The 11,013-nt window shown below is 56.0% G+C and overlaps 1 protein-coding gene across 1 annotated transcript in view; it reads left to right on the forward strand.

Moving 5' to 3' along the window:
- The window catches only part of SIN3B (SIN3 transcription regulator family member B), a 37,027-nt gene extending 27,161 nt beyond the window's left edge, over positions 1-9,866 (forward strand). Inside the window, exons 13-19 of the mRNA XM_039867738.1 lie at positions 624-1,242; positions 1,772-1,941; positions 4,769-4,942; positions 5,301-5,393; positions 6,877-6,971; positions 7,640-7,844; positions 7,994-9,866. Of these exons, the coding sequence (XP_039723672.1) occupies positions 624-1,242; positions 1,772-1,941; positions 4,769-4,942; positions 5,301-5,393; positions 6,877-6,971; positions 7,640-7,844; positions 7,994-8,224 (1,587 nt within the window). The 3' untranslated portion in view covers positions 8,225-9,866. The remainder of the gene's footprint in view (positions 1-623; positions 1,243-1,771; positions 1,942-4,768; positions 4,943-5,300; positions 5,394-6,876; positions 6,972-7,639; positions 7,845-7,993) is intronic.
- Positions 9,867-11,013: the final 1,147 nt, after the last annotated feature.

The following is an 11,013-nucleotide window of genomic DNA, read 5'->3' on the forward strand; positions in this document are numbered from 1 at the left end:
TGGCAGGACAGAACTCAGTGCCCCTGAAGCATCAGAGGAAGAATACCAGGTCTGTGAAGCACTGAGGCTGCAGGGTGGCATACCAGGCGCTGGGGTCTCCTGCTGAGCAGTGTGGGAGGGCCTGGAGGGGTGTAGTAGAGCTGGCTGTGCTCCTATTGACCAAATTGGTCTGGTTGGTCAGGACTCAGTGAGGAGACTGGTGGGAGCAGGCAGGTGGGAGGCCTGTGGTGGGCGACAGGAGGACCGTAGAGGGGCTGGCGGCAGGCGTGAAGGGCTGAGGTAGGCATTACCCACCGCCCTGATATCTAACAGAGATGAAGCCCCTGGTCCTCAGTTGTGTGTAAGTGTAAGCGGCTCCGAATGAGGCCCAGGGTCTACCCTGAACCTTCCTCATCCCCATGGAGAGCTTGCAGTGGGCAGCCCGGGTCAGCCAGAATTGGGTAACTGGGGCTCTGCTCCCCTCATATCCCTCAGTCTCTAGATGTTGCTCCAGGTTGTGGGAGGGAAGTTGGCCTCATTCTGGTCCTGGGCAGTGTGACACCATTAGAGCCCCTTAGTCCTGGGTCCCCATCTTGTGTTCTCCCAGTGGGTTGATTCCTGCCTGATAACCACCCTGTCCCCAGCACCAGGAGCAGCACTCGGAAGGCCGCAGCGCCCCTTCCAGCGAGCCGCACCTTATCTTCGTGTACGAGGACAGGCAGATCCTGGAGGATGCAGCTGCGCTCATAAGCTACTACGTGAAGCGGCAGCCAGCCATCCAGAAGGAGGACCAGGGTACCATCCACCAGCTGGTGCACCAGTTCGTGCCCAGCCTCTTCTTCTCCCAGCAACTGGACTTGGGGGCATCGGAGGACTCTGCTGACGAGGGCCGGGGGAGCCCCCAAGGGCAGAGCGTGGATCCCAGTGACCCGAAGAAGCTGGCGCCTGGGCCACAGAGCAGCCCCCCAGAGGAGAAGGGGGCTGCAGGCGAGGGTCCTGCCGCCGAGCAGCAGCTGCCGCCGCCACCACCACCACCGCACAAGCCCCTGGACGACGTCTACAGCCTCTTCTTCGCCAACAACAACTGGTACTTCTTCCTGCGCCTCCACCAGACCTTGTGCTCCCGGCTCCTGAAGATCTACCGCCAGGCACAGAAGCAGCTCCTGGAGTATCGGACTGAGAAAGAGAGGGAGAAGCTGCTCTGCGAGGGCCGTCGGGAAAAGGGCAACGACCCCGCCATGGAGCTGCGGCTGAAGCAGCCTAGTGAGCCCCCCAGACCCTGCCAGAGCCCGGGGGTAACGCGCGGTGCTAGCAGATGGGCGGCTGCCTGCACGGGCCTCAGAGGTTTCAGTTCATAGCTTCTCATCAGAAATGTCCCTTGCATTTTTTCTGATTTTCCATTTTGAAATAATTACGTTGTCTGCAATGAGAAATTTCAAATGAGAAGTCACGAAAATAGTAGCCTTGAACACCCTTCCCCAGTCTCCCCCAGTAGTGATACCACTGGCTGTAGTGCCATGGCAGGACCAAGAAACTGGCATCGCCAGACCACAGCCTTAGTCCTTATTGCCTGCCCTCCCTGGGCACACAGCTCTGGGTACTTTCCTCTGAGCCTGGATGCTGGAACCACCGCCCAGCCAAGCTTCTGTCCTGGCGCCACAGGCCGACATTAGGAAATCTGTAGCGGATGGTGGGGAACATGGGCTACCCAGTTCCTTGGAGATTCTGCATTCATCCTGGTGGGGGCCTCATGGCCGTGACCCTGAGTGACCTGGCTCTTGCTCGTCCCCAGGTGAGGTGGAGTTGGAGGAGTACTACCCAGCCTTCCTGGACATGGTGCGCAGCCTGCTGGACGGCAGCATCGACCCAGCGCAGTACGAGGACACCTTGCGTGAGATGTTCACCATTCACGCCTACGTCGGCTTCACCATGGACAAGCTGGTGCAGAGCATCGCACGCCAGGTGAGCAGGCCAGGGACGGCAGCCGGCAGGGCAGCAGGAGGCCTGGCACATGGGGCAGCAGCCCCTCCCCTTAACTCTCTACCTATCTCCGACTTTGAAAACTGGCCCTTGTGTCACTTCCATGCTGTATAGTTGGCCTTGTGTCAGTAGCTTCTTTTTAAATCAAGATAGAATTCAGTTAATGTAATATTAACCGTTTTAAAGTGAATAATTTAGTGGTATTTAATACATTCACAGTGTTGTACAACTACCACCTCTGTCTAGTTTCAGCACGTTTTCATCACCCCTAAAGGAGACCCCATCCCCATTAGCGGTCACTCCCTATCCCTTTCCGCTAGCCACTGACAGCCACCAATCTGCTTTCTGTCCTCATGGATTTGCCTGTTCTACACATTTCACATACACAGAATTATACACTCTGTGGTCTTCTGTGTCTGGCTTCTCTCACTCAGCATGCTGTTTTCAAGATTTATCCATGTCATAGTGTGTGTCTGTGCTTCATTCCTCTTTACAGCCGAGTAGTATTCCACTGTGGGTGGACCACATTGTGTTCATCCATTTGTCCGTGGGTGGACGTGTGGGTGATTTGGATAAGGCTGCTGTGAATATGGCTTACTGGGATTTGAGTCCCTGCTGACAAACCTTTTGTGATGGTAATTTGGCAATGTATAGTCTTAGCCCACTCCGCAGGGGGTGGGGGGAATATCAGTGCCATTCATTAGCATCATTTATAGTAGCAAAACATTGCTCACAGCCAAATGTCAAAGAGCCAAATGTCAAAGAGAAGAAACCAGTTATGTAAATATAAATAGCAAAGCCCCAGACAGGTCGGATGTGGTCCTGGGACATGGGTCGTGGTCCTGGGGCATGGGTCCTGCTCAAATAACCGCTGGAGTTGTTTTTCTTCAACTCGACTTTTGTTTCCGTATTATCAAGTAAGGCTGTTCACTGTAAAGGGGAAGAGAAGCCAGGAAAAGCAAAACGTCATTAATCTCCCAGCCAGATACAGTCACTGGGAACATGCTAGAAGAGGCTTTTCCTTCCAGGTTTGAGAAACTTTTTATTGATTTAGAACACACATACAGAAAAGTCCCAAATCGCAAAGTGTGAGGTCGGGTGGGTCTTCACATACAGACACCTCACCCACAACCCCTCCCAGCCACTCCCCGTCACGGGCACCCACCGCCCTAATTTCTCACACTGAGACTGCGTCCCTGGTCTTGAACTGTGTGTAAATGGAAGCACACCACCCAGCTGGCTGTGTCAGGTAGCATGACTATGCGACATTCCTGTTTGTTGAGATGCCCATGGCTCCTTTATCCTGGCCTTCAAAAGGTTCTAGGGAACAAGCTCCCATTTGGGCCCTTGGAGCAGCAGCACTGCACATCTCCTGGTGGCCATCTGGGCGTTTCCTCCTCTCCCCCAGGTGATGTGTAGGCAGGCCTGCCCATTGGGGTAGAAGCTTCTGGTTTCCTGGTAGGTGCTCTGCATCCTTCCCAGGTCTGGGGATTGGCAGTCTCTCTCATCTGTCTCGTCTGTCCTGGGCCGAGGGGTGGTGGTTTACATTGCATTTCCCTCATGGCTTATGGGGTTGGCACCTTTTCGTCCCTCTCTGGCTGTTTGGACGTCCTGGCTTGTGCAGAGCCTGTCCACGCCGTTTGCCAGTATTTCTCATTGATGAATGGGAAGCTTCGAGTCTTCTGGCTACAAAGACACGTCAAAAATGACAGGTCTATTCTGATACTTAACACTTTTATCTTCATCAACCTTCTTGTTTCATTCTACATGCTGGGCTGGGTCTCTGTCCCTCCCTGTCACCATCCACAGTCGTGGCCACCACGGCCTGCTGATGGGGTAGCAGGCATGGGGCCCTGCATACAACTTTTGGAAGTAGTGACTCAAGACACCTCAGGGCTGAGTGCTGTACCCCCCGGGCTGGGGTCATGTCTGCCCACAAGGGGCCACAGCTCTGGGGACCCAGCCGCGGCTCCACTGGAGCCCGCTGGACATGCCCTGGACCAGATACTCACAGGGCCCCTCCACGCCGACACTGTAGTTTGCCTTGGAGGGGCTGTATTCATGCTCCTTGCTTTTTTTATTTTTATTAGTGTTATTTGTTTTCAATAACAGAAGCCAACATTTATTGGGAACCTGCCGTGTGCCAGGCACTCTATGAGACTCGCGTGCGGCCACATGTTACTGTATTCATTCAGCAAAGCGACGCTCCAGGAAAAGCCCAGGTCCCCGAGGCTAGTAGTGAGTCTGGCTACAGGTGGGGCCCACTCACAGTGGCGCCGTCTGAGCCTGCACCCAGGCCATTTCTGTTGCTTGTTCTTCTTAAACCTAAGGGTTTTAAATGTCTTTGTAGGAATTAAAGGGATTCATTGCGTTTATAGCTGAACGTTTAGGGAAAATAACCAAGTGCCCTCCCACTACTCTCAGACAGTTAATCATTGCCTGTTTCAGAACGATTTCGCTTTCTTCCTTTAGTCGTGTTTCTCACACCCAGACAGGGTTCGCTGGTCCAGTCCAGTTTGCTCCGCTCTGCTCTGAGCCGGTTTGCTCTGCTTTAGTCCATGTTTTCTGGTCTGGTCTAGTTTAGTCTGATCTGATCTGGTTCGCTCTCGTCTGCTCTACTCTGTACCTTGTGCTGAAGTCACCCTATGTAGACTGTCGGTTCCTGACCTTCACCTCACATCGTGGACCTTACCCTGTCCTCTTTGGGTGAGGCAGGAGCCCCAGCAGGAAATACGAGCGGCAGCTGCACTCGCCCCTGGGGTTGGGGGGCGCACAGCCAGGGCACCCACCAGCTCTTTCTTCCAACCAGCTGCACCACCTCGTGAGCGACGACATCTGTCTGAAGGTGGTGGAGCTCTACCTGAACGAGAAGAAGCGGGGCGCTGCTGGCGGGAACCTGTCCTCCCGCTGTGTCCGCGCCGCCAGGGAGACCAGCTACCAGTGGAAGGCCGAGCGGTGCATGGCTGACGAGAACTGCTTTAAGGTGAGAGGCCAGCCATGCTTGGTGCCATGTGATGGTGGGGAGCAAGGGGGTCGCCCACAATAGGAAGAGGCCAGCCGTTGTTTTGGGTCCCGGAGTGCATGTTTGGGCTAGATCGTGATTCTGCTGCAGCTGTTCCCATACCCAGCACGTCCTTAACTGGGCCTCTTAATACTGGCCCCCACCTCAGAGGGCACCACAGGGCCTGTGAGGCGGGCGCCCAGCACATGGTTCCCAGAGGAAGGATCTAGTCCTGGAGGCTGGTGAAATTGGATTATTGATGACCTCTCGACCTCTTCTGTGTCAGTCTGGGCTGGGCTGTTCTCTTGTCTTCAGGCTTTGGCCCCGCCTCTTTCCTTAGGTGATGTTCCTCCAGCGTAAAGGGCAAGTGATCATGACAATTGAGCTCTTGGACACTGAGGAGGCCCAGACAGAGGACCCTGTGGAGGTTCAGGTGAGGACCATAGCACTAGGTTCTTTGCCGTGTGCATGCTGAGGGGCTGGGGGCAGCCATGAGCAGCATCGTGGGGCTCCTACCCCAAGAGCCGCGTACATGAACACAGGCCACACACTCTCCATGCGAGCCTGAGATTGGGCAGGAATTGCAGACAAGCCCTCAGGGGTTAAACGTGTGTCCCAGAGCAGGAGGGCTGTGTGAGAGCCAGGCTGCCCTCCCCCAAACCCTGGCTCTTCCCGCCTGCTGCAGACACTATGACATCCCCATCAAGCCCGTGGCCAGCATGGTCACTCAGTTGTGTGACCTTTGCACTCCCCATGCGTGAAGCTCCGGGCTCCAGGTCCCTTGCCGTAATCACCAGAACATCCTCCTGGCCCACACTCTGAGTCGCATATTCCACTAGAGTAGACGTTTCCCCTTGGTCTCTGTTTTCTCATAAGGACACCAGGCATTTAGGGGCCACCTTACTCTAGTGTGACCTTAACTTACTTCGGTTACATCTTCAAAGACAGTCTTTCCAAATAAGGTCACATTCACAGGTACCAGGTCTTTTTGGGGGACACAGTCCAACCCACAGTAGTGAACAGCTCGTCCCAATTTACCTGAGATATTCCTGATTTTATCACCAAAAATCTCACATACCAGGAACTGTTTTGTCCCAGACAAAATACAACAGTCCCCTCACACTTGACTACATCAGAACATTTTCTGGAGTCAGTGTGTAACCAAGTAAAGACATCAAAAATATGATTTCTGTTGCTGCCTTTTTGGCCTTGAGTCAAGCAGCTAAGCTCTGCGGACCGGGAGCCAAGGCGCCGTGTTTGCTCCGGGCTCTTTCTGGACAAGCACGAAGGTGCAGTGACAGTGCTGTCCTCGCGCACCTGGGAGCAGGGCCTGCCCCGCCACCCACCACAGCCAAGGGACCTCTCCTCCCAGCAGTCTTCCTTGCCTGCTTCACGCAGGAAATCTTTTTTAAGACAAGCGAGGGTGGAGGCCTGCGTAGCCTGCCGCTTTTGGAAGTTTCCAGCACGTATGATTTTGTCAACCTCTGGCTTTAACGGGGTGGTGAGCAGTGAAGGGTCCCTTAGACACCACCAGCCATGCCCACTCGGGACTCGGGTGGCCCCACCTTCTGCTTGCCCCCACCTTCAACCTGGTCTTGCCCTCTTCCTACTATTGTTGGTATTCTGACATCCATTCGTGGACTCCGCTGTCTTCCTCGTGGGGGCCTCCATCCCCCATGTGAACTTCCCGTTCGACAAATACAGAAAAGTCATTACACAGCAGAGAATTCTCCTAAACACGTCCTGCCCTAGCTGCAGTCTGGTGGTTTCCTTTACATGTCAGGGTCTTCAACAGCTGCCATCCCCCTAAAGCTTTAGAAGGAGTGTGGATGACATCCCAGGGAGCCCTGAGCTCGGTCCTGGCCATGAGGCCTGATTTTCAGGGGAGTCATGGCTGTCTCCCTCTGTCCCCGCAGCACCTGGCTCGGTACGTGGAACAGTACGTGGGAACTGAGGGTGCATCCAACTCACCCACAGAGGGCTTCCTCCTGAAGCCTGTGTTCCTACAGAGGTGAGAGGGCCCTCCGGGAAGACCCCCATCTTGAATGGGGTTGAGTGACAGTGTTTCCTCCATCTGGGATCATTTCTTGGGAGCCTGATATGTGCGAGTGGGGCCCTGTCTTCCTGAGGTCTCGGGTGAGGAGAGTAGTAATTTCAGGGCCATGAGGAGGGGGTGAGGGCCCCCGAGGGAGAAGCTACCGGAAATGCAGGGATCAGGCCAGAGGCAGGAGTGGTGGCTTCGTGGGACCCCATACTGGGACCAGGAAGAACCAGATCTCATCTCAGGTTAGGTTCAGACAGTGGACTTTAAGATCAGTGGAGGCTGTTGGTGGGTGTTAGATTCAAGTGGGGACCATTTGCCAGGTGGGGGCTAACCTGGAGGAGGGATCCTTAAGACAGTGTCTCAGCAAGGAGGGAGGGATGTGGCTGGGACTGAGGAAGGAAAGTAGACCAGATCCGGGGAGAGTGGAGACAGAGAAGGAGATCCTGGGCAAAGAGGTTCCTCTGTTGGATGGACCAAGAAAGCAAGTGGGAGGAGCCAGCAGGGTGTGACTGGGTTTGGTTTTCACTGGATTTAAGGGTTTAGGTGGTGGTGTTTTGCTTCGATTTGCATCTTTCTGACCCCTGGGAAGTCTGGCCGAGGATTTCCTGGTCTGCAAATCTTCCTCTGGCCCCCAGGAACCTCAAGAAGTTTCGTAGGTGGCAGTGCGAGCAAGTGCGGGCTCTGCGCGGTGAGGCCAAGGGCTCCTGGAAGAGGCTGGTGGGTGTGGAGAGCGCCTGCAACGTGGACTGCCGCTTCAAGCTCAGCTCCCATAAGATGATGTTCATCGTGAACTCCGAGGACTACATGTACCGCCGGGGGACCCTCTGCCGGGCCAAGCAGGTACTCCTCCTTTCTCTATCTTAGGGACCTGGGTCCAGCCCACAGCCGGCTGGAGGTGCCTGGGCCCCCATCCTGAGGACCTGGGTCCAACATACAGCTCTCTGGGGTGCTTGGGCCTCCTGGCTCTCCACCCCGCCCTCCCCCTACAGGTGCAGCCCCTGGTCCTGCTTCGGCACCACCAGCACTTTGAGGAGTGGCACGGCCGCTGGCTGGAGGACAACGTGACAGTGGAGGCAGCCAGCCTGGTGCAGGACTGGCTGATGGGAGAGGAGGACGAGGACATGGTTCCCTGCAAGACACTCTGCGAGACGGCTCATGTGCATGGCCTGCCCGTGACCCGCTACCGTGTGCAGTACAGCCGCCGCCCCGCCTCGCCCTGATGCGCCCTCGCGGCCTCCACGACATGCACCTTGGTGCAGTCGCTTCCTCAGCCTGGGTGTCCCTCAGGGGCGTTTTCATGAACCACCTAAGGGAAGCGGAGCATCCCCCAGCCTTGCTGCTACAGGCAGCCAGCTCCAGAGAAGGGAGTCGTGTTGGTTGCAGCCCCATGCTGCCATTCCCCTCAGCTCCCCAGCTTCCTTTGCGCCCATCTTGTGCCATACCTGAACCCCCTGCACTTGAACTCTGGGGCCTCAGCCCCTACCAGAAAGGGAAGGATTCACACGCTTGCCAAGGAGCAAGCAGTTGCGTTCACCCACCTGCTGGGCACTGACGTCGTCGGTGCCAAATCCCTGGGCGGGGCCATGATGGTCATTTGGTGCACAGGTGGCTGGAAAAGTTGGCAACAAGCCTTGGGAGGGGTCAGTGTTCAAGGGCCTCTAGCATGGAAGGTGTCGGGATGGTGGACCTGCTTGAAAAGCATGTCCTTCCCAGGCGGTTCTGGGAGCTTCCAGAAACATTTCCCAAGCTGGGCAACGCCCATGTCTGCCAGTGGACGGCCTGGGCCTGCAGGCTTGTAGCTCTGACGGTGGGAAGAGCCTTTCAGCCAGACTGTTAGGCTCCCACTGTCAAGATGTGGGCTTGGCAGGTTGTACTAGAATGGCCCAGCAGACCCTGCTCTCGAAAAGAGACGCCAAATCCTATGTTGATCTGGTAGCCAGACTGGTCTGTGAGGGGACAGGGGTTGGCCTGACACTCCCACCATGCTTGAGTGGCCCATGCGGGGAGGGCTCTGGGCTGGGGTCGTGTACCTAAGATGGGCATTCTAGAAATACGTAAATGCGCACACGTATTTATTCCTTTACGTTCTCTAAGCGGTTATAAGTTCTGCAACAGCCAGGTACTCGGCTTCTTAGGGGGTGAGAGCCCTCCCCACACCCGCCCTGACACTGCTGTTTCTGCAGCTGCCACCTGGGAAGGGTGTGAGCATGTGGGGCCGAGGCATCAAAGGCTTTCTGTGCCAAGAACGCCAAGCACATCGGGCTGGAGACCAGCTCTTTAAACTTACTGCACCATGAGAAACCCTGTCGAGCCTCTGGCGCCATCAGACTGGGATCCATGGGCAGTGGGCCTAGAACCGTCCTGTGCAGCCTCCTCTCTGCTAACTGCAGCCCTCGCCCTCCTGCAGCTGAGCTGTGCCAAACCCACGGTCCCCGGAAGTAGAGACTTCTTTCTAGAACACTCTAGAAGTTACCTGTGGAACTCAAGGTTTGTGAAGCCTTTGACTTTAGGCCTGGGCCAAAGCTGACATGTCCTTCCCGGGGTCCCCCCACCCATGTTTTCTCTGAGTGTAATCCAGGCACTTTGTCCTCATCCTTGTTTTGTAAGAAAGGAACTCATCTTCAGAATTCCTGAACCAGCCCCACCCAGCGGCCCCCTGGGGAGCCTACCACCCCTCTGTGCCTCTGAAGGGGCCTGGGCTGTGGGCCAGACCCCTGAGCCCCCACCCTGCATGCTTCTAGGGAGCTCTCTTCTGTTTTTGAAGAATTTCTGTTCTGGGGCTTGGACTTCCTTTGCAGCTGTTTTGAATGTAGTTTCCTTTTCTATTTATTTGCACATTAAAGTTAAAAATATTGACCTAAAGCTGGGAAGTTCCATCCATCATTTCCTGTGGGCAAATCCCAGGGCAGCTTCTCCCGGCTGGTGAGTCTGGGACCCACAGGGAGTGTCTGCACCTGTGCACCCGACAGTTCCCAACCCCCGCGTGCAGGATCCTCGCAGGTTGCGCCTGTGTGTGTGTGTTTGCGGCGGGGTGGGGGGGTGTCACATTTCCCATAGGGCAGTGCCCTGTCCCCATATGGGAACGTTTTCTAGAATATTCATTCACAATTCAGTTTTTATATTCAGTGGGAGTGTGAGATGTTTCCTTCTAGTGTTGTGCGTACAAAACCGAACTTCAAGAGGTGTTTGCGCTGAGCTCTCCCTACTCGTGCACCTGCCAGGTCTCAAACCCAGGGACAGGCGGGCAGGGTGCCTTTGCTCCCCCAGCCCCACAAAACCACCCTCTGTGCTCTCCCTGGGGGCCTCCCCCGTCCTCCTACCTGTCTTCCCCGTCACTGTCCCCTGAACATCTCCAGGACCCCCTTCCACCTGGCCTGCCTCTACCCCTCCTCTCCACCGCCCTCCCATGCAGGGCGGCTCTGCTCAGGGGCCCTTAGTTGGTGTCCCTTCAGCACACCCTTGTACCTCCCCCAGCCCCACCCAGTGCCCACTGCCAGGACTCACCTATCAGATTCTTGAGTATAGTTGGCACCACCATGCCCACCTGGCCAGTCCTCTTCCCAGGAGTTGTCTTGACCTGAAGTGGCCATGCTGCCTCCCAGGGACCCTCTCTGCCCATGTGCAGCCCCCCGGCCCCCACGCACTATCCGTGGTGGTACCTGCCTGCCCCTCCAGGGGGTCAGGGGCGGTGGGCAGCTTGGAAAAGGAAGCTCGTGCTCCTGCCTGGAGGGATCTCAGGGACCCTCTGTGCCCACGGACCGGCCTTCCTTGGTGGGAAGTGCTGGGCAGAGGCCTTGGGGTGCAAATGGTGGCCGCTGCAGCTCCCATGAAGGGCAGCCGATCCCAGGAGAACAGACTGGAGCGGGTCCCATTGTAGTGGGCAAAATTCTGAGACGGTCCCAGGATTCCTGCCCCAGTGGACACCCCATTAGTCCCTGCCCTTGAATGCCTTGAATGGTCTGTGACTATGATGAGGTTCTTGGACAGTGACTGAAGAGAGGATCTGCTC

The sequence above is a fragment of the Pteropus medius genome, unplaced genomic scaffold (assembly GCF_902729225.1).
Source record: "Pteropus medius unplaced genomic scaffold, Ma_sr-lr_union100, whole genome shotgun sequence".
Lineage (NCBI taxonomy): Eukaryota > Metazoa > Chordata > Mammalia > Chiroptera > Pteropodidae > Pteropus > Pteropus medius.